This window comes from Urocitellus parryii, chromosome 4, assembly GCF_045843805.1.
Source record: "Urocitellus parryii isolate mUroPar1 chromosome 4, mUroPar1.hap1, whole genome shotgun sequence".
NCBI classification, from domain to species: domain Eukaryota; kingdom Metazoa; phylum Chordata; class Mammalia; order Rodentia; family Sciuridae; genus Urocitellus; species Urocitellus parryii.
In genome coordinates, this window is record NC_135534.1 from 184,174,547 (window position 1) to 184,198,128 (window position 23,582).

General features: G+C 40.8%; 1 protein-coding gene across 1 annotated transcript in view; it reads right to left on the reverse strand.

Moving 5' to 3' along the window:
• Abca1 (ATP binding cassette subfamily A member 1) overlaps positions 1 to 23,582 on the reverse strand; it is a 132,599-nt gene that overhangs the window by 101,052 nt on the left and 7,965 nt on the right. The window contains exons 2-3 of the mRNA XM_026414625.2: positions 11,058 to 11,219; positions 358 to 451 (exon numbers count right to left, since the gene is read on the reverse strand). Coding sequence (XP_026270410.2) covers positions 358 to 451; positions 11,058 to 11,123 — 160 coding nt within the window. The 5' untranslated portion in view covers positions 11,124 to 11,219. The remainder of the gene's footprint in view (positions 1 to 357; positions 452 to 11,057; positions 11,220 to 23,582) is intronic.

Here is a 23,582-nt window from a genome sequence, read left to right on the forward strand (position 1 = left end):
GTTCTATAATTTTAACTGCAAGTTTAAGACATTCATACAGTGGTAAAGACCAGCAGGACCAAAGAGAGCAGTGCCTTAAGGGTGCTTTTTGGTGGGCACTGTCTGAATTCTATTTAAAGTAAAGTTACTTTATTTTCATGATTTAAAAATGTATGAAACAGATGGTAGCTATTGTTGTCATTACTCTTATCACTATTCACTAGGGATCAAAATCAAACTATTAGAAGACTAGATGTTCTGTGCCAAGCTATTTGTGTTGTTTCCTAGAGTCTTTGGGAAAGGTAAACTCAGCCCATGTTTATTGCCTGAATTTTGCATGGGAGAAGTGAGTCTCAGGCATGACCCACAGATACTCACATTCATGTTGTTCATAGGGTGGGTAGCTCAGTCGAACAGAGATTAGGATCAGGAAGATAAACAGAGGCCAGGCCACTTCCAGCAGGAGCTGACACTGAGTAGGAAATAAGACAGAGCAATGTGAATTCAAAAAGTAGTATGATACCCAACACCACTGGGTTCTGAAAAATCCACAGAGAAATTCATTAACAATTGACCATCTTCTGCAGCCTCTCCTTCCATGAGCTTTAATAACACTGAACTGTCTGCAGGTCTCACCTTGTAACATTCCATTCCACACCTTTGTGCATGTCTTAAGTCAGGAAAGATGCTTCCCTGCCAGCTTCATCAAGCTCACTTCTTCTTAGTCTTCAAGACTCAACCATGGAGTCCTTTACTAATTCTCAGTTTGAGAAGCCCAGTCTCCTGGGCTCCCCCAGTAATCCAGGCACACTCCTCCCAGTGCATCTCCATGAGCCCTTGAAGTCACCTGTTTGCATCACTGGCTTCCCCACCATAGCCTTAACATCACACTGGGAACATTTTCCATTGCAGAAAATATTCTCTTAAAATATGGCTCTTAATGGCCACTTCCTATTTCCATTCTATGACAAGATCATAATTTAACCTTCCTGCTACTGCTGGTACTTCAGAGTGTTTAATGAAGGGTTTGTTTTGTTGATTATTTGTTGTTGGATTTTTTTTTGCTGTTTCAAATAATTGACTTTTAATTTCCCAAGAACTTTGATATGGTTTCCATTAAACTCATCATCAAATCTTCTTTGGGGAAGGAAATACAAGATAATAACCATGTATGTTCTAGGGTGATAAGAACACGTGTGACTTTTTAAAAAAATGCCTTCTTATGTGTTCTAAAATTTCCACAATAAGCCTGTATTAATTCTCTAATCAAAAAAAAAAACCACTATCACCATAAAACTATAAAGGGGAGTGGATCCATCTCTGGAAGAAAACATATTGATTATTGGGTTACCAAGACAAAGATGGGGCTGTTCTTGCTAAATATTTCTATAAATAATCCCCAAAAGACAAAACACACTGAAATGTCCAAGCTTGCAAATGACATTCAGCTTCTTCCCTTTTATTTCATACTAATTTTTATTAATGTCTCTTTATTTCATACTAATTCTTAAGTCAATATATATGTATATCACAATATCACATTGCCCCCCTTAAATATATACAACTTTCATCTGTCAATTACACCTCAATAAAGCTGGAGGGAATAAAGAAAACTATTTTCTTTCTGCCAGAACAAAGCCGTGACACTCAAAATAAACGTCTCTACCCACTGAGCTGGAAGTCCCTCCTCTGGATGGTACTCAGATCCCCAGGTACTCTGTGCCTTTATCAGCTCTTGGCATAGTAGGGCTATAGTCATATAGGAGCTTCTACTCCAGTGTCCCTTGCTGCTCACTAAGTCTGCCACATGTTAAAGGCTTAAAAGTGTTTCTTGGGTGAGAGAATGAACTGAAGTTTATAAAATAATGAAGATGAAAACATAAATCAAGTGGGACCTTTGGGAAAGCAATGTGGCAATATGTATTTAAAAGTTATGTTTATCCCCTTTGACCAAATAATATTCCTGGGAATTCATTCTAGGGAACTAAATTTAAAATGCCAAAAAGCTATATCCATCAAGTTATTCATTGAAACATTATAATTGCAAAATATTGGAAACAACTTAATTGCACAGCAATAGGGAAATGATTAAATTATGGTACATCTAGTTGGCAATGGATTATGCAGTCATTATAACAATGTTTATGAAACACAGATACCATTAACCAAAAATAAAATTTAAAGAAAAGGACACAAAATCATAAGCATTCCAAGCTCACAGCTAAATAAAAGCACTTACAAATATTAACAAAGACAGGAATGAAACTTTTAAAAAATGATCAGACGAAAATGAATTCAGAAAAGAATAATGAACCTTGAAGAAAATAAAAGTAAAGAGAGTATGCATAAGATAAATAGTCATCAACCCTGAAGCTCTGAAGCTACCATTTGCACTGGTAGGATAAACAGTAGCTACTATTCACTTAGAGTCTAATATGTACTGGGCATATTTTCTATGGCTTATTTCATTTAATCCTCAGAACAACCCTAGGAGGTAGGAACCATTACTGTCCTCACTTTATACATGAAAAGGCTAAGGCTCAAGGACAGTGAATCACAGAGCCTGTGAGCAACAGGGCTGAGATTAGTGGCCAGTTCTGTCCCATCTCTAGGACACATCGAATCCTATTTGATACTGCAGGAGTCTCAGGCAGGAAATGGCCCCACTAGGTGGCACGGACTAAAAACAGCAGCAGGTTCCATAGACACAAGATGAACTCACAGCTTGCAGATTTATAAAAGGTACAGCCAATACTGAGCACCTACTGTGCACTCAGGGATTTTTGTACATTTCATCTCCAATATTTAATCTATAACAAGACTGAGGGGTAGATTGTAACATTTCTATTTAAAAGTGAAAAATTAAGGTTCAGATAAACCACGAGTTAAAGCCTGAAAATAGACTGCACCAACGTTTGAACTCAGATCTACTGACCCCTAAATTTCTGCTCTGGTCATGCTGTCATGCTGCCTCTCACTGAACAATGTCGGGGACATATCCATTTTAAGATCTGCCCCTTAAGTGGAACCCTGTACTTGCCAGCCCTGCTGAGAACTGATCTGACCCAATGAATCAGGCCTTATGTTTCTGGACATCTCTACAGATCCACATCTAGAACCCTGTAGAGCAGCAGATGCTCAAAATATGTTGGTTACTTGAAAAAAAATGAATGGATCTTCCCCCATGATACTGGTAGCAAAAGGCACAAGCAAAATCGTACAAACCACTGTTAGCAGCTGAAGCTAGCATGGGTAAGCAGACCAGGGAAAGAAGTCACATTGAAGATAGCAGTAATAATAGCTAATACTTAAAATAGGTCTTTCTATGTACCAATATGCTAAATGCTTTGCAAATATTGACTCATTTAGCCTTCAAACAACTCAATTAGTAGTAGTATTATAATACCCACTTTATAGATGAGGAAACTGAGGGTCAAGAAGTTAATGAATTGCCCAAGAGTACAAGATTAGTAAATAGCAGAGCTGATATTCAAAGTCAATTGAGTCCCTGCTCATAGCCACTATCACATCAACCTCCTTAGGCCCTCTGCCCTCCTATGGCCAGAATATGTAGACCCCTGATCTTTCAAAGCCCCTACTAAGCAGAGACACTAACATGTACTGATGAGTGAAGACATCATCACCAATATTCACACCACCCAAATGAGGGAACTCATGAGACAAAATGTAATCATGTCCCTCTCTCCTATACCTCCAAAAAACACTTTTACCATTGAAAATAGAACTCACCTTCCAAGATCAGGGGGATGTTCTAGGTATTTCTTTTCCTAATAGCCTCACTCTAGAGGGAAGGGCTGCTTCCGAAACGCAGTTCTTGCTCCACTCATCAAAATCAGATTTCTCCCCCATCACTACGCTTAGTACTTTTATTAAGCACAGGCTCTCAGAAATAACTTATAAATTAAAGCTGACACTTTACCATAATACACTTCTATAGAAAAGTCTTGCTTTGGTACACCACCAAACTCCACACCTCCCCACCATGGCGTTGGGAAGATGAGGAACATTGCTTCCAAAAAAGTGTTTTTCACCAAAGTCTAAGACGCTCTGGGGAGAGCCAGAGCACTACTGTGTACTTCCCATTGATATTCCTCATCATCATGTGGGCCTGATTTCTCAACAGTGGTGCCATCAACATTTTGAGCCTGATAACTGTGTGGGAGACTCTCCTACTAACTGTAGAGTGTTTAGCAGAATCCCTGGCCTCCACCTATTCATACCAGCAGCACACACATGCCCAGGATTGTGCCAACCAAAAACTTCTCCAGACACTACCAAAAGGCCCCAGGGTGGGGGAGGGGGATTGCCCCTAGATAAGAATCACTGCTCTAAAGTAACTGTGAAAATTAAATATCATTTCCTGTAAAGGACTGAGGACACAGTCCAGCTGGTCATGGCTATTATGATCATCATGTTATTCAATATGCATCAAGCCATTTGTGAATCCTCATTCAGAACTGTGCCAAGACCTCACTCACTATGCATGTTCACTGTTCCCTGAGTGTTCATTGCTGCTAGTTGCAGAAGTTCATATACCACAATCCAGTCACTCTGCGAAAGCATTTAGCCACCTAGCCTGAGGACGGTCATGGAACTCCTGAATTCTCAAGATTTATGCATATTAATTCAAAGTTGGGCACAGCAAGGACCATGTTTAAAGAACACAGAAACCAGTGAAATAAAGTTCGGCCTTAGGCAAAGGTCTCTTGAATAATGGAAGCCCAAAAAATTCCCTTCATACTGAAAAAAGAAATCACTGTTTCTTAGTACTGAGTTAAAAAATGCTTGAGATTTCAATGGGGCATGAAACAAGAAACAAAAAGAATATACATCAGAGATGCAGAGATGAAAATTTCCTTTCCATTTACAGCATGGTCACAAATCTAGGAAAGCCCACAAAATCGAATAAAAAGCTGAAATTGAAACTGAATTGAAAATAGGGGTAAATTAATCAGAACCAAGGTAAATCTAAATAATGGTATTGCTAGAGGCCTGTGATAATCAGCTAAATTAGTAATATGTAAAAGGAGAAAAAAATTACTATTCACAGTAAGAACAGACACATAAACAGAAAAGTTAGATATTCTCTTAATGTTAAATATCCCTGAACTTTGGTGAGGTAAGTAAAGGAAGATGGGAATTAATGAGAGTTAAGCCATGCTTCTTGGTGGGAACATTTAATATCCAAATTTTCCAAACCAATTTATAGATTTAACATAATTTCACTTGAAATAGTGATAGATACTTTTTAGAACTTCATATGGAAATAAGATTCAATGAGAAAAAAAAATGGATGAAAACAACAAAGGATATCCTAAGAGGTCAAATCAAAGGAACATATAACACAAGCTCCCCCAGGAATCAGAATGGTCACCAAAGTAAGGACACTCCTGGGGCTATATTAACACACAGGTAACCAACACCTGTCAACCAAACAAAAAACTCCAAAATAGACCCCCGCAGACATAAGGTCTTATGAATGTCCCCAAAATAACTAGGCTACAAAAGCTACAGGGATAACATTATGTGAATGTAAAGAAAAATTAATTTTAGACCCATTCCTAACACCGTGTATGTTTCAGTGAGGTGTGGGAAAACTGAAGTGAAATCTGAAAGATTAAATCAGATCAATGCTAGAGGGAAATACAATTTTTAAAACCAGGCTGCCCTCCTGGAACTACTGAGCCTGATACATTGATAATGGCTTTTTAAATTGGGTCTATCCTTTAGAAGGACATCTGCTCCTATACTTCAAGGACCATTTCCCTTTTGTCCCGGTAATCCTAGTCCTGAGATTTTTAGCCTAAGGAAATAATACAAAAGTAAGAAAAGTCTAAGTATATAAAATCTTTACAGTAATTTAATTGTAACAGCAAATGCTGAGAGCAAATTAAATGTTGTCAATAGGGTTTGAGCTTATAAAATGAAAATTGCATGGACAGCTTAGTAAAGAACATAAATGGTGTCATCCTATGGTTGGAGCCAAAGGTCCAGCCTTTCCTCCTACTAACTTACTAACAGTACTTTCTTCACCTGTGGAAAAGAAGTTGCAATGCACAGCTCTCAGCATCACTGTGAAAACTGAGACATAATAAGTATAAAAGCACTTCCACTACCACCAAACACAGCCTACCCTCAGGAATCCTTATTATAAATATAAAGATTATTTGGAAACATGGGATTACACACACTAAATACCATTAAACTAAAGAAGAAAACAGCATAAAATGGTATACATGTATTAATGATTATAATTACCCCCTGGGGCTCTCCTCATTCAAGTTCCTTAAGTGTCAAGAACCACAAGACTGATCCTAGAGATCACAGCCCACCATCAAAGATTCCTTGTGAACATAAAATCACAGCTACAAGGCATTGTATGATCTGGCCCTGCCTCTTTCCATCCATCCCCAGCCAGTTTTCCTTCATTCCATCGGTGCCACTGGCTTCTTTTTGTTCCTTGATCCAAGAACATATACCCCTAGTCTCTTGGCCTGGAATGCAGGGCCTCTGATCTCAGAACCCCTGATCATTGGTCAACACTGCTGCTCAAATTTCAGGGCTCTAAGTTAAATGTCATGACCTTCCATTCTAACTGAAGTCCCTACTCCTGTCTGTACCATCCTTTGGTTGTTTCTTTCATAACACTTATCATAGTTTATAATTATATTTTTTTTATTTTTGTGCAATGTGTTTCATATCTGCCTCCCTCATTAAACTGGGAGTTCTGCAAGGACAGGGACCATGACTATCTGGTTTATCAATATATACCCAGCATAATCTCCCAAAAGTAATATATGCTAAATAAATATTTATCCAAATGAAACAACAAATAGCTATTTGTTCTGATTTTCTTCATTCCATAGAAGAGAGAACTAAAGCTTGGAAGAAATGACCCACTGAGGCACACTGTGGCTAAGGTGAGTTTAGATCATGGCCACTGGAGCTGGGCTAAGACTAAAGTCAGGGAAAAAAAATGTGTCAGTGAAACTGGAATTCAGGAGGGGGTACAGATTTTTCATCCACTGTAAAATTCTCCAATGGCTCAGAAAGGAGGAATTTTATTTATTGATTGATAATTTATTCCTTATTATTAAAGAGTACCAAATAGTAGTACTTCTAAGTTATAAAAAAAATTATCTATTTTCTTAGCCACATGACTGAAAAAATGATCTAATAGAAAAAAAGTAATGGTAAAGGAAAAAGGAAAGAGGCCACATGGTCACCTTCACTCTGTCCCACCTGTCCCACGGAGACCTTGGCCTCTGGCTCAGCCTAACACCAGATGAAGAGCTTAAAAGCTCTGAAGGCCCTCCCCCTTCCTGTCCCAAAACCTGTTTGCACTGAATGACTGCCACCCACACAAGCTAACTGTTACTTTGAACCCAAACTGAGCTTTGCACCCAACTTTCGCAACTCAATTCAGTGAACTCTTTGCCCAACAGAAATAGTGGAAAACTAACCCTGGTTGATGGTCCTCATGAGTCTGCACAATGAAGGCCCAGGACAGGGGTCCTTGGGACACATCAGCAAACAAGGACATCAAGAAGGGCAAAGCCACCTTTCAACAAGGTTGCAATGGGATGTACTGCTCAGTTCTGAGCTTTGACATGTTCTCTCTATTCCTCCTGGAAGCAACAAACAAGACCCCTGACCCAGACCCCTGACCTCCTCAAGATCCACACTAACGAACCAGGAATACATTGACCGCTAATTCAGCAAACTCTCATTAATCATGTCCCAAGTTCCAGGTTCTGTGCTGGGCTTCGGGACCAAGTATATGCATTCCTGGATCTCAGGAGCAAGGAAACATGCAATATGGGCATTTATTGTGGGCAAGAGCTATCATGCAGATATCATGGTCATATCATGGTCATGCAGGTATCATAGTCAGGGCTGGCTCTGACTATGTGAGCTAACAAAGTGGCACCAAAACCTTTAGCAGGTTCCAACGTCTACACAATATAATGTAGAAACTCAAGCCAGGATTAAGAGGTATCCACCAGTCAGAATCTCAGATTCAAGAATATAAAACCTTTCATGCCGATAAAATAAACCCTGCTAAGAAGGATCCAGCCTTATTATTTGTACCCAACTGAGGCTACCAGGAGATTAGTTCTGTTGCTTTCATGATGGACCCTCTCTGGACCCCTCCATCCCTCCAAACCCTAATTCCATCAAGTATACAAGAGGCAAGTCAGATCTTTCCAGCTCCAGCCCCATCTGACAATCTGAGCATCCGTGACTTAAAACAAACCACCTTTCTTTCTGATTCAACAAAATGGCATTCCTTTAGAAATCTTGAAGAGAAGTAACTCAAACAGGCTAGCAGGTAATGGCACAGCGTCTAAAAAAGGCCTTTAGTGTCAGGGGACTTGTTCCTACTTCCTTCTTCAACAAGAACTCTGCACAAATTGCCTTTAACTAAGCCTCCCTATCTCTCTAATCCCAACCCTTGTAAAGACATAAGTAATACTGAGCAAAAAGCTCAAAACCAGTGTAGACTGGCCCAGATGGGAGGATCCAGCCCACATCCTGTTCTACTCTTTCCCCTAATTCCTTTCCTGGTCAAGCACAGAAAATCTTTTTCCTGCCATTTAATCCTCTCCCAGGCTGGGCACTGCTAGGCAGCTGCTAAGCATTTGGAAGAGAGAAGGGAAGAAATGTGATGGACGGAATGAGAAAATCACAGCCTCTGGTCCTAGCTCAGGTGCTACCTGACGACCGGGGGGATCCCTCCCATGCTCTGTGCCTCAGCTTTCTCATCTGTAAAACCACAAGTTTGAATTGGACTGTCCTTGAACCCCCGCCCCCTTTCACTGTCAATATGATTCCTTTCCATGACTCACTAATGGACACACCATGGCAAAGATAATTTCCCACTAAGAAGGCGGCTGCCACTAGGTTGAAGAGAAGCGGGGAACATGGACCACATAGTAGCTAAGAAATGAAGAGATAAGGACAAACCTACTAGAAAATGGAAATATCAGAGACTGGGAACAACTGCAAGAGGCAGGAGTTAAGGCAAGGAAGAAGTCAGAAACTTCAAGATTTTCGATGGAGGATAGAAAAATAATGATGCTACTAATCATTACTAAAATAATGATGGCACAATGGTGTAGAATATCAACTCTGGAATGAGATTATCTGGATTTGAACCTTACTTGTGTTCCTTGTCACCAATGTGGAACTCTGTCTATCAAATACCTCTCTTAACCTTTCTATCAAATCCCTCATAACATGAGAACTGACAGCTATAATATGAGAAAAAATAGCACTTTATGAGGCCTTAAAAGGAATAATCTAGTTAATAATCCACTTCATGCCTGAAACATGGATGCTTATGTTTGTTTTTATAATTAATATTATGCATTAAGTTTCACTACTATTTTGACTAAAACAGAGAGGATACATTTAGAGAGCTAGTCCCTGCTCTCTTACTAGTGACCTTGGGATTCAGGTTCCCCATTTGTAACATGAGAGGCTGGACAAAATCAGTGTTTCTCAAGCTCGAAGCAGTATGCATACTTTGAAAGCATTATACGTGAGTTCTCTGCAAGGATTTTAAACATTTTGTGTTTTCATTTCAATGATCATCTAAACAAATCCTGATAAACGTATCTGGATTTTCTGAATGCTTACTTTAAAATCAAGTGCTGGCACAAGACTTCAAAGCCCAAGTTTATATTCATGCATGCGTTTGTGTTGGCATCAGTATTACTGTAGAGGACTGAGAAAGGAACAGATGAAAACTCGATTTATGAATGATGGGAATGAACCAAATGACATCAAATGAAACTTGTTCAAGCAGGAAAATGTACAGAGATTTGAATAATTAGCACACAGAAATACAGACTTGCCAAACTCAAAAGGAACAGTCCTGTACCACCCACTACTATATTCATGTTGCAGCTTATAATATGCATTTTAGCTAAGCAGAGTCAGTTGTTTTATCACATTTATTGTGTTAAATTTTAATTGTATTTTTTTGCAATTTTGTTTGCATTTAATTTGTAAAAATACACATGGGTCATATAGTTATATCATAGCCTATAAAAGATATATATCTAGTTATATATATGAGCATACTTAAGTAACATTAAAATCAAAATTACATGAACAAAAGGGTATCCTGACATTTTTTGTTCTTTTAAGGAAGGTCCAAGCATCACTCTACTTTGAGAAACACTGAAATAAATTCTCTCCAAGGTTATTTACTGCTATTTGTGTTTCTGAAAGATGAACATTTTTTGGATCCAGATAAGTTGTGCTTCATTAAGACAGTGAAGTGGGGATGCAGGCTTGGAAATAGACAGAACAGGAAAGAGAGATTTAGAAACCAACTACAGAGAGATGTAGCTAAGCCAGGAGGACTAGATAGGATCACTAAGGAGGGGTAGCCAGAGATAAAACAGCAAAGAATTGACGCCTGAGCTTCAGGGAGATCACCCTGCCTTTTAGCCCTCCTGTTCCTTTGGAAAAATACCAAGCACCTGTGCATTAAAGATGACCTCCTCAGGATTACTCAAGGCATTACTGACCCATCTAGGAGGTGAAAGGCATAGAATCCTCCACAGAAATAAGACAGGCCTTGCTTATCATATTCCTCCAGGCCTACAAAGTTGGAAGGACAGAGCACAGTCTGACACCAAGAGATCCAGGAATTGATCTCTAAAGCTGTGCCATTATCTCACTGCACTCCCAATTCCCAGAAATACAGGGGCCCATGTGTTGCTCTTAGAAAGCCAGAAAGCTCCCAGGGCTATAGCAAAAGGAAATACTGGTGTGAGGTGGCCAGTGGCAATTATCTATTAGGTTTCAGAAGTCAGAACTCATGGGTCTCGGGGCTAGCACAAACCAAAGACAATATTCCTGCCTGGTTGCAAATCTTCCCTCTATGCCAAGCCACAAGGCCACATCAGGATCGCAGAGTCCTGGGTCCACAAGTGCCAGATTCATTCAATCTCTCTGGAAATCCAGAATACTCCCTTCCCTCCCTCCTCTAACCCGCTATGGAGGAAAGCATGAGAGAGCCCCGCAGAGAAACCCACACTTACTGTTTGTCTTCTTCTGAAAGTGAGGTTCTTCCACAGCAGCAACCTCAACTGAGGCCAATAAGCCATGTTACCTCAGCCGGCACCCAAAGCAACCTGTGTGTGGCTCAGGAGCCCTGGAGGCACTGGCCGAAGCTCACAGCAGACGCTGTGGCTGGTCATTAACTGAAAGATAAAGCAGAAGAGGAGACAGCCGTCAGTTATTGATGCAAAGTCATACACCAATGAGGGCCGTGGCTCCAGCCCTCTCACCTGAGACCGCCAAAACCCCAGTCTACGTCCTAACTGCTCCTCCATGGTCAGGTGTCCTGGACTCCAGCCAGGCTCAGGATACTCCAGCAAACAGGGCTTCAAACTGCTGCTTTCTGGCAGCAGACCGGGAGCTAATCATTATGGTCCTAATCATTTGAACTCCATTGGTGTGATCATTTGGGAATGAAAAAATGCACTCAGAAAAACAGATTCAAGGGAGCAAACTTAGGTGATCAAAACACTGAGGACAGAAATGGCACATTGGAATCCCAGGCCTGTTTCCCTTCTCTGAGAAAGTAGCTCCCCTTACATAAAGTGTCAGCAGCATTGATAAATTTTGCCTCAAGCCTGGCGTGACTATGATGCTATTTCCTAAAATTCACTGCAGACAAAATTTTCATGTGGCCACAAAGTTGGGTCCTTCAAATGATAAATGGCACCATCAATAAAGCAGTTTCCCTGTCTGGAAAGCCTCAACGTGACTTTGATGACTGTGAATAAGCACCAAAGAAATGCCACAATATCTGGCTCCCGGGTGATAAAGACAATCTGAGAGCTGTGTCTCTGTGGAAAGAAAACAACATCCCACAGAGAAGCAAGGGCTGCTGAGGCAGACACAGCGCAGCACCTGTGAAACTGACAAGCTCCCACAGCCCCGGGCATATGCACACTTCTGGCCCTGTTGAACCTGCACCTGGGCGCACGGCCTGACTACTCCTTGTCAGGTGTCACAGCTGCCTCCTTTGGAGAAGGGTTTCACCACGCTGGGACAAGGAGTTCTCATAAACTGGAGATACAAGATTCTGTGTGTTCCAGCTGTCCACCCAACAGCTGTATTTATTGAATGCTGAAATAATCCCAAGGAATGATGCTCAAGTTAAAGTTGAGAAAGAGGCAAAAAATGAAAAGTGAAAAGAGAGAGAGAGAGAGAGAGAGAGAGAAGAGTGTGGCACACACAGGTTAAAGTCGTACCCTGTCAGCATTTGGTAGTCATGAACCTTCAACAGAACCAGAAACCAACTTTATTGATATAAATAAATAAATAAATAAATAAATAAATAAATATTGTGGCTTCTAGTAGCACAGGGTGGGACATTAGGCCTAAGGAACCAACAGCAAAAGGAGTTAAGGATGTAGAAACCATTTATGGATAAGGAACCAAAAACTGGACCAAAACTCCTTGAATCCAGAGGAGCTCTCAGTGCAAAGGTTACCCTGCAGTAGAATATTATCCTTTGTTCCCCACTCTACAAAGACTCTGATTAAAATCTTCTAGGGAAGCAAAGAGACTGGAGGAAATTTCCAGTGTCTGAGAAGAAAGGGTGACCTATCATAAGATATTCTACTTCATTCCTTAGCAATCCAATAAAACAGGAATTCTTTCGAGATAGTCAAGATCTCTCTTTTCTTTATTATTTGTTCAGCAAACTGCTAATAGACACAAACCTCCAAAGTTTCTCATGCCACAAAGAGAAAGACTTAAACCAGAACTATCACACTGGTTTGCAGTTCCTTGTTTAAAGATGTCAACTGGACTCGTGGCATGAGAACCAGAAAGGCATCGGGAGGACCGTGCTTATAATCCCAAATTGTTTTGTAAATGGCTAAGGATTAGGACAGGGTTTGTACTCCAGAACTTCCAAAAAAATAAATGATTAACTAGATTTTTCTCCTGCAGAAAGCTTCTCTCAGGGAATCACTTAGTTGATTTATATACTACAGGAAACTTTTCAGATCCCCAAGGTAACATTGAGGAATCTAGAACAAAGTTTGCTATTAAAAAAGGAAAAACTAACCAACAGAAAGCAGAATTAGCCCCAGTTTCCCAAGCATGTGTCCATGGCCAAGGCTTCAGGGTCTCTGAAGGGGGTGATAATACCTGCCTGCCATGGCAATACGAGGACTAAATGAGATAAAATAAGTTCCCAAAACAGTCCAAGGCAAAACCTAAGTTGCCAAAGAAATATGAGTTCCCATCTTCCTACTTATATTTCTCTGTTTTATTATAACCCAGATAAATGGTTCCAACCTGTTCAAACTGGTCATTCTATTATTTATAGCAAATCCATTGTGAGTTCCTGGAAAGGAAGGAGGGATCAAGTCAGAAGGATGAAATCTGAGTGGCCTAGAGCCAGGGTCTCCAGGGCTGAACCCAAGTATAGAATTTCCTTCCCTCAACTATGCACGGAGAAGCTCAGAGGGAGAGAAGAACCTCCAGCATGCTCATAAGAAAAGGAGGAAAGGAAAACCAGGAGGGGGTTTCTTGGATGGCATTTATATAAAATTGCATTTTTAGGTCTCCAAACATGGGTGCTGACCCCACAGACCCTCAAGAGACATACAGATGGTTAGCAAGAAGTAGCCCAGGGCGGCAGGAGAAAGTTCGACTCTGGCTTCACTGTGTGCAAACAGGCAGGCTTCCTGCCCCAATTCCTCCCGCCCACCTTGGCATTTCCTGACCTCCTACACAATCCCCCACCTCCGCCCCCATCTCAGAACACAATGATCAAGGCTGGGAGCAAGTCTCTCCAAAGAGAAGGGTTTGTCAATGCCTGAACCCTTCTGCCCAGGTAACAAAGCCAAAGGGACATTACCACATCAGTTTTCCAAGGAAGTGAACAAACAAAACCAGAAACCATAAAAAAAAAAAAAAAAGCCAGTACTACGTAATGTACTGGATTTCTCAATGTTTCAAAGCATAGCAGGCTCACTCCTGCCCTTCTACACATTTCCAGTTACTGGCTGGAAAGGATCCCACTTCACAATCATCACCAGTCAATAGGCCACTCTCATCTTGCTCCTGGAGAACCACAACAGCCACTTTACTGGCCTCCCTTCCTCCAGTCTTGCCCCACATCCAGCCCTTTGACCCACAGCACCTAAGTTCTTTGACCAAACCAAATATGCCATTCCACAATCCTTTCCAGCTCCTCACCGCCCTGAGGATGAGGTCCAATCCTCCACAAGGTTCACCAGCCTCTGTCCTCCTGGCTGGGACTCCAGCCTACTCTCTCACCATTCCCCACCTGCTCAGCAATGCCTGGAGCTCTGAATCACAGGCTGTGGAACACTCAAGGACTGCTGGGAATTCTCTGGTGTGTTCCCTTGTCCTTTGTCCAGCACTGTCACCCTGGCTAAGTCTTCCTCCACCTTGGGTCTCCACTTCGTCACCACTTCCTCAGCTTCCTTTCCTGATCACCTCCACTTCCTAGGTGGCCCCAGGGAGACCTCTGTTTTCCCTTATATGAGTATTCCTCTTCTGGGTCCCCGTCCCTTCATGACTGTTTTCAAAGACAATACAGGCAAAACTCAGGGGATGTTGACTTAATTAATTAAGAAAATGATAGACATGAGAAATAGGGTCTCAGCATTCAAGGGTGGTGACATTCATGGGCCTGTGGTAACTGATTTCACAAGCTTTCCTAACGGATTCAGACAAATTGTCCCCAGAGAGGAAGCTCTGTGTACAGCAGGCTTCCACCTCACACAGAAGAGGGTCACAAAGGACTGCTGAGCTTGCCAGGTGGCTCCTGGGGCATCCTGGAAACTGTAATTGAATCTAAATCTGCTTCCCTTAAACATCAGGCTTAGCTACGGACTGAGCAACCCTCCCAAAGCCACAGGGACCGCTGAAATCCATTTCTGCCAATCCTCAGACTCAAGTCCTAGTGGCAGGCTCTCTAGGTCTTGTCATCAGTCACTCAGGTGCGTCACTCCTGGCCAGAATTTGGTAATTTCCATATCTCAAACTTGTTTGGAGCAGCATGGATCCGGAGAAACTAACTACTCAAACGTGACCAATGTTTTTCTGAAATTTTCACTTCAAATGCCACTGATATTCTGAAGCTGTTCATATCTGCAGAATACCAAAGATTGCTAAAAATAGAATCATCCCAATAAGCAAAGATGCATAACATCACACATTGCAGAGAAATGCAAGTTAAAACCACACTGAGATATCACTACATATCCACTGAAAGTTAAAAAAGTGCTAGGGAATATGTGGAGTAACTGGAGCTCAGGACACGGATTGTGGTAATATACGATGAAAGAGCCTCTTTAAGAAGTTTGGCAGTTTCTTGTTAAGGTTTACATATACTCAGGACATCACCCACCGATCCCAGCCTAGGTATTTACCCTCCAAAAAATGAGAGTATATGTCCACACAAAGACATAAATATAAATGTTTACAGAAGTATTATACAGAGTAGCCCCAAACTGCAAACCATCCAAATGTCCATCAACAGGAGAACAAATAAAAACGGAATACTACTTAGCAACACAAAGGAACCAACTACTGATAGATGCAACATCATGCATAAACCTCAATTACCTTATGCTAGGAGAAACAAGCCATTTATTTGGCATTCTGGAAAAGGTAAAACAAAAGAGACGAAAATCAGGACAATGGTTGCCAGGGCTTATGGCAGGGGAAGAGGATAGAATGTGTAGGGGCATAGAAATGTTCTCTATTAGAATAGTGGTGGTAGAACATCTGTGAAAATGCATCACACTGCACAGTTTACAGGGGTGAATTTTACTGTATGTAAATTATATATCAATAAACCCAACACCAAAAAAAATCTGCCTTCTATTATAATAATTAATATCCCTAGAGGTCAAATTACACCTTGGAAGATCTAAGAACCGCAGAGTAGAAAACCTGATTATGGTGTGATCCCCTCAGAAAAGAAAAGGTAGATAAACATTCATAACTACTTATTAATTCCACAAACAACTGCAGCCTTAACTGAAAAGGCTCCCATTAGCCACAACAAATATTTATCGAGCATCTATCATGTGCCAGGTGCTTGCAAGACCCTAGAGATTCAGCAAGGAACAAGAGACGCAAGCTTCCAGCCTTCATGGGATCTCTGTTCTAGCAGAGGAGATGGAAAATAGACAATAACTGTGGGTTGCCAAGACAGTGGGTGAAGAGGAGGAAGAGGAAGGACACAGAGCATAACAGAGAAAGGAAAATAACTCCTCTGAGGAAGCATCTTGAGGATAATGAAGTGACAGTGGCCCAGTCATATGCTACCCACAAAGAGGTCATTGAAGTAACAGCCAGTATCAGACGTTCTTTTTACTTTCCCTAGACCAGAACTTGGAATGTCAGTCAGGCCCAGTGATGCTGCAAAAGGAAAAAATTTCAAAAATAAAACATAAAAATAATTTTAAAACAATAACAATAATAATAAAAGCTCACAAGAAGCTTGGTAAGACAGGAGAAATGATGACCCTGGGCTCCAAGCTATTCTCCTCTCCTCCCTTTCTCACCAAAACATTTTTTTCCCTTTTGAACTTGACATGTCCAATTCCAAGAGAGACGAAAGAAGAGTTTAAAAAAATTTTTTTAACTTAAAAAAGAAGAAAGGAAGAGTTAAAAAGTCAAGGTGGGAGAAGGATTTATTTTCCCCCAATTTGGCATAGCAGAAAGAAAAACAGGAACTCCTTCCTGTGAGCTCTACCCTCTGTAGCACACAGTCTGTCTATGGAAAAGGAGGAAGGGAACTTGTGCAGGACTGCCCTGCTACCAGAAGCCGTCCTCACATGTGACAAAAGGCTGATCTGGTCTTGCTCTTTCTTGCAAGAAATGGCCAGCATGAGAGCTCTGGCACTGGGCTCCTCTTGAAGGGTGGCAGTCAGTACGTGTACCTTAATCAGGCATGTTCCCAGGAACAAGATCTCCAGGCAGGGACCACATCAATGTCAGGTCCCAAGGAGACAGAAGCCACCCCCTCTGGGCAGGAGAGAAGGGCCTTTCCCAAGATGATACTCTGTCGGATTGCTGTATTGGTAGATGGAGGGCCTTGGGATTTTGGAGACCCAATCCTACCACATCCCTCCCACAGTCATGTAGGTAGAGAAGCTAAGAACCCAGAAGCAAGTGACTTAGAGCTGCTCCAAGGGAGCTCAGGAGATCACTTTTTCAATGACTCGCACTACTCCTTCCCACCAAGCTATTTTTCCTATGACTGTTTATTCCTCTGAACACATTTCTCTTATGAGTTCTATCCAAACAGTTCACATATCCAGAATGTGCAGGCAGCAGTTAATTTTCACTCTTCAAAACCAGTGATTATATGATAGCTATTTCTCTAAACTAAAAGTAAAAAAGAGAGAGAGAAAAATGTATATGTGAATATTGTGCTTTAAGACAAGTTTCCACATCATTACCAGAAGTGAGACAGAAGTTGCAATTTCTGACAACAGCTCAGTATCTCTCTTGATGGAACTGTTCATAAATATCCTTTTCTTACTTGAGGTAAGAAATGGACAAAGAGTGTACATATTTATAGTGTTCTAGATGTTTTATGTTAATAAACAACTAGCCAGTAAACTATAAAGCAAGAGTTTAATGTAAATGACATTACATATGAACAGAAAGATGTCGGTGCTAAGGCTCAACTGACCATCTATTTATGAAATGTTGATGCAAAAGCAAGAATCACAGACGTGAATCATGTGCCCAGGCTCCAGAGAGATGTGCAAGGTCCTGTAATATTAGGATATGAAACTTGTAAGCCCAGCAGAGCATGCCTGCTTTGGAAAAGGCCTGTTCTCTAATTGCCTCTCTGACTGGCCATCTCTGGATCAGTAGCCATCTTCAGGGAAAAGTCTAATGAGGTTACTAAAGGCCAGAAGATCTGGCTCAAACAGGCTCAGCACCCATGATTGAAGACAGAATGTGGCTGCCAAGGGGGCAGGAGAGGATTCTGAGTCATCCCTGATTTCTCCCAGGCTAACCCTTCAGCTTTAGCAAGACTTAGGCTACTTTGACTGCCTCTATTTAACTCTTCTGGCCTCCAGAAGCTAATGGGCTCTCTGTCTTTAAAGCCATACTTGCTAGTGCCTCTAAAATTGCACCCCCCACACACACACACACGCACACCCTGTAAACTCTACAACCATCCCATGGACCCTCAATTCCAATGACATCACCCTGGATTAAAAAGAGAGCTACCAAAGGGCCATGGTATAAAGGGTTGATACTCAGTCCCCCTGAAATTGTGTCCCCAAATTGTAATTTTAATACTCAAATTTGAGAAAACACGGGCTAAGAAACCATCCAAGGTAAATGTCAAGGATAAAATGAAGTCATTCTACCATTCCAGAAGAACTCCATCATTCTAGAAGAAGCTCTACTAACACACAGCCCATTTTAAAACTACATAGATCCAGTGAATTATATTAATCCCATCTGTCTGTAACATGAGGTGGGGGGGGTTAAAAGTACCAAATTCATCATGCATACTTGATTATTAGTAACAATAAGATATGATAGCTGCACACCCTTCTTTCACTCAGGAATACATATCCAATTCTCCAGACAAAATGATTTGTTAATAGCCAATTTTCTATGAAGTGTCTATGAAGTGAATATACAAAAAACGAAAGAAGAAATCCAAGAACAGTGCATAAATCTATAACTAGCCTTTCTTTGGGGGGTACCGGAGATTGATCCCAGGGCACTTTACCGCTGAGCTAAATCTCCAGCCCTTTTTATTTATTTATTTATTTGTTTATTTTGAGACAGGTTCTCACTAAGTTGCTGGAGCTAACCTAGAAATTGCAATCCTCCTGCCTCAGCCTTTCAGGTTGCTGGGATTACAGGCATGTGTCACCATGCCCGGCTGTAACTAGTGCTTGAGAGGCATAATTTCTCAAGTTATCAACAATTCTGCTTTAAAGGAGATCTTGAAAGTTTAAAGCTGTTTCTATCATGTCATTGACAGTCAGACAACCAATGATTCTATGCATTACTCTCAAAAACCCAGATGCTACCAGCTAAATGGTCTTAGGACCTACAAATCTTTGAAGAGTCAGGCTTTGTGGAAGAAGACCTGTTTTAAACCCACATCCTTGTTGCATTGTAGTAGAATTATGGAGAATTCTTAAGAGAGCCCCTTTTCCCCTACTAGTTTCCATTAAGAGCGACCTTCAAAGGAAGATTTCAGCAAACAAAACAACTATTTGCTTTTTTCTCTGGTGAGTCTATGTGGCACGTAAGAAAATGAAACTTTCTCTTAGAAAAGAAACAACTATCAGCATTTTAGGTCATAAGAAAAAAAATCACATTTTCCAACCATAATGATAATGCCAGAATAAAGGCAACCTAAAGAACAGGGACTCTCGCATTTACAAACACCGTGAGTTGGGCTGGAGATGTGGCTCAGCGGTAGCGCGCTCGCCTGGCATGCGTGCAGCCCGGGTTCGATCCTCAGCACCACATACCAACAAACACCGTGAGCTATAGAAACACCAGCAAACAAGCCCCACTCAGCAATCTGTGAGCTGCAGAAAGACTTGATGGGTTAATATTCCCTGTTGTATGGTTTTCCAAGAGGATTTTAGGAAAATGATTTTTAGCAAAAATTATTCGTTTGGCTTAATCTCTGAAAGGTCTTCAGACATCCAGCATTCCCCAAGCCTAAAGAGCGTATATTTATAAAAAATGCTCAAAGATATGAGGGATAGGAAAACCCAAATCTTTCACTCTTTCCTTTCCTTTGGATTTATTCTGCTACACAGCAAGCTCCCCCAATCCTTAACTCTTCTGTTTTCCTGAATCAACTGGTCCAGTAGGAAGAAAGGCAGATCTGGAGTCAGAGAAACTACTTTTGAATCCCGACACTCCTATTCACTGGCTCTGAGTCCCTGAATCCTCTCCATAAAGTAGAGCTAATAATGTATAAAGCATTTATCCAGTTCCTGGAACAGAGTAAGTACAGCACACAGTAGCTATTATCATGATGAGAAAGGCCGACCTGCAGAGTGAAGCTGTCATCCAGGGTGGGGCCCAGCGAGGGTGGGGCATTAAGTAAAGGAATCTCTCTTCTTTGTCTTCACAGGATATCATTTCCCTTAAAGGCCTTTCCAGAGCAAACTGGAGCTTTCTCCAATGCCTAGCAAGCTCACTGGAAGAAGTGACAGTGTTATCTGGGTATCCTGGAATCACTTTTGGCCATTGTTTTACCATAAAATTCCCTTTCAGGGGTCCCCACTCACCTGTACTGTTTTCTCCACACTTTCATGGCTTTCAGCTCCTGCTCTTTTTTTTTTTTTAATATTTACCTATTTCTTTTTAGTTATAGGTAGACATAATACCTTTATTTTATTTGTATGTGGTCCTGAGGATTGAACCTGGTGCCTCATGCATGCTAGGCGAGGGCTCTACCTCTGAGCCACAACCCAGCCCTCAGCTCCTGTTATCCTAACCCACAGCTGCTTTCCTCCAAATCTTCAGCAAATACTTCAGTTTTCCACTCCTTATATTAGAAATCTGAGCCTTATAATTCTTACAACTTTTTAAAAAGATATCTGTAATAATCTTCAATAGATCAAATTATCAGATGGGCCCTACTAAATTATAAGCTGCATGCAGCAAGCTACTGTGTCTCCATATGTTATTCTCTGCCATCCTGAGCCCAAGGATGACCTGGTGCTACATAAACATTTGTAAAATGAGGCCCTTGGGAAAAAAAAAAAAAACTCAGGGATAAGAAAATAGTCAAAGTAGATTTACTACAGTAACAAACCAAAAATTTCACTGAAAGAAAAGGTTCAGGTACCCAAAACCACGAAATATTTCCAGTTGTGTTCAAAGAAGCAAGTTTAAACAGAAGAACATTTCATTTAATTTCCCTCAAAGTGTCTGCAGTTTGTTGGGAAAGTTATTCATCTTCATTAACTTTGTAAGAATAAGAGAGAATATGGAATGGGCCAGGCAGAAGCTCTGGAACCCTTGTGAACATGACATCGGACAGAGACCCCTTCCCTAGGTGCTCACCCTAAAATACAAGACTTTCAGTCTTGCTCCAAGAGCTTGAACTCTAAACCCACAGGCTCAAGTCAAGAACTCACTCAAAAGCTGTCGACACCTGTATAAGATTTTTCCATAATAATACTTCATTCCCTCCACTTTGGCCAAACTGAGTCATCTAATCTCCAGGCTCACATCTAGTTCTAGCTCAGAGAGTGAGTGACCACTACCAGGACCCATCTCCAGAAGGTTCTTTCACCAGCCGGCTCTTGAGGCAGTGCAGCATGTCATGTGTCCCAGGCACCTCTGTTTTCATAGTCCAGTGAGAGCCAGCTGACGAGATAAGTGAGGATTTCATCAAGGTGCCAGGCAGGGCACAGAGGAACAGGTCCTGCCCTCCAAGCCTATTAACTGAAGTTCTCCTCTAAAGTAAACCAAAACAAGCCACTGTGTTGGCAGCCTCACTAAATTAAGAGAAGAAAGAGGAATCAGATCATAAGTTTAAATCCACATTCTACTTGTGATTCTGAAAAACAAGAACTTAAAAGGCTATTAGCTTTTAAAAAAAGAATTTGCAACATGAACACTATTATTTGAGATCTGGGAGGATCCCACAAAAGGAAATACACCTGTATTACTCCAGTATTATCAAAGATTCTGTTTATTCCTTGTAAAAAGTGCCAATGTGGTTAAGATTTTCACAAGTCAAATATTCCATATATCAAAGAAAATGTATTCAAGGAAAAATGGAACTAAATTATTAGGCGGAACTTCTGCTAGTCTCCTGTTTTTCAACTGTGGTTTTATGGTGGCATTTAAGTAACAGTGTGCTAAGTGTCTACTTCACGAGACAGCCAACTTCCCCAGATGCAGCTCCGCCTGAGGACAAGAACTCTGTTCCTCTCTGCAGGCTCCTGGGGCAATCTACTCCCCTTAATGGAAGCCATTTGAACCAAGTGTCAGACAATCCTCCATTTGCTCCCCAGAGGAGAAAGCCATGCTGTGACCATGTGAAATGTTACTGGCACTATAAACTGGAAAATGACACTAATTCCATTAAATTTGCAAATCCTGCAGCAAGACTGACAACTAAATAAATACTACTTGACCAAAAGCTTTCTTTATTTTGAACTCAAGGTCCTTTACTACAATTAACACAGTCATCAAAATTATTATACACACACACACACACACACACACACACGTGTGTGTGTGTGTGTGTGTGTGTGTGTGTGTGTGTATGTATGTATATATATATCCTCAAATCACAACTACTCTTAACCAGGCAAAATTAGCACAGGATTTTATACTTTTGCCTAAAGAAACAATACCTGGAAATTCTCAACATTCGGGATTTCTACAAATATTCCCTTCTCATTCAAATTGGCCTAACAGATAGAATAAAAAAAAAATGAGACCAGCCTGATATTTAAGATTTCAGTGTCAATTTAAGCTGAAAAGGACAGGATTTATAGATACAAATTCTTTTTTCTCTCCTACATGGCACTGTAAAGAATACTCTATGGGTACGGTAGAAAGAAGCCTGGACTAAAGACACAAAAGACTTAAGAGACTTCCTCTTTCTCTTTTGCTCCCTAGCCATGAGGTGAGTGATTTTATTTGCCACTATCACCATGACGTGTTGCCTTGCCACAGGGCCAATTGAGGTACTTGGATCCACAAAACAGTGAGCCACAAAGAGAGACAATCTTCTCTCTTTACAAGTAGACTGTCTCTGGTATTTTGTCATAGTGATAGAAAACTAACACAAATGCAGCAAGTTAAAACAGTACAAACTCAGGAGTCAGCAAGACTTGAGTTTGAATCCCTAGCTCAGCCATTAGCCAGATACAGGAACCATGAACTTCTCTCTGTCAGGTGTATCATGTGGAAAATGGGACTAAAACAGACAACCTCAACATTTCCTCAAATGTGAAAGAGTCACACAAGACAGATTAAAGTGATACTCAGAGGGGTATCCAGTTCCTGGAACAGAGTAAGTACAGCACACAGAAGCTATTATCATGTGAGCACAGCCAACCTGCAGAGTGAAGGTGGACAGGCACAGTACTAAACACTGAATCACAAAATGGGAAAATATTGTTGCTTCGCACTTCTTTAGCTCAAAACTTGATTACATAAAGGAGATGGGTTTTGTTTAGTCTTTTCTTCAGCATCTCATTTTTTCTTGACAATTTCCCTTTTTAAGAAAGTGAGAGCAAGTTTCTGAGTTAATTAGTGCTTTTGGAAAGCAATATTTTATAGACAGACCTCAACAAAAGTAATTCAATTTCATTCTAATTATTTTTAAATTACCTTCTTTTTATGACAACAATTTTTAAATTGTAGGCTTAATGGAATGTTAATTTTTAAAATATATTGATGATTACAAAAATGTAAGCCAATTTAAATCACTTGTGCCACCTTGAATGCTACTTGTCCCGGGTGAATATTAAATGAGATAAAAAGATGATGTGCAGGAAGCCCCAGCTCACAGTGGGCTTTCATTA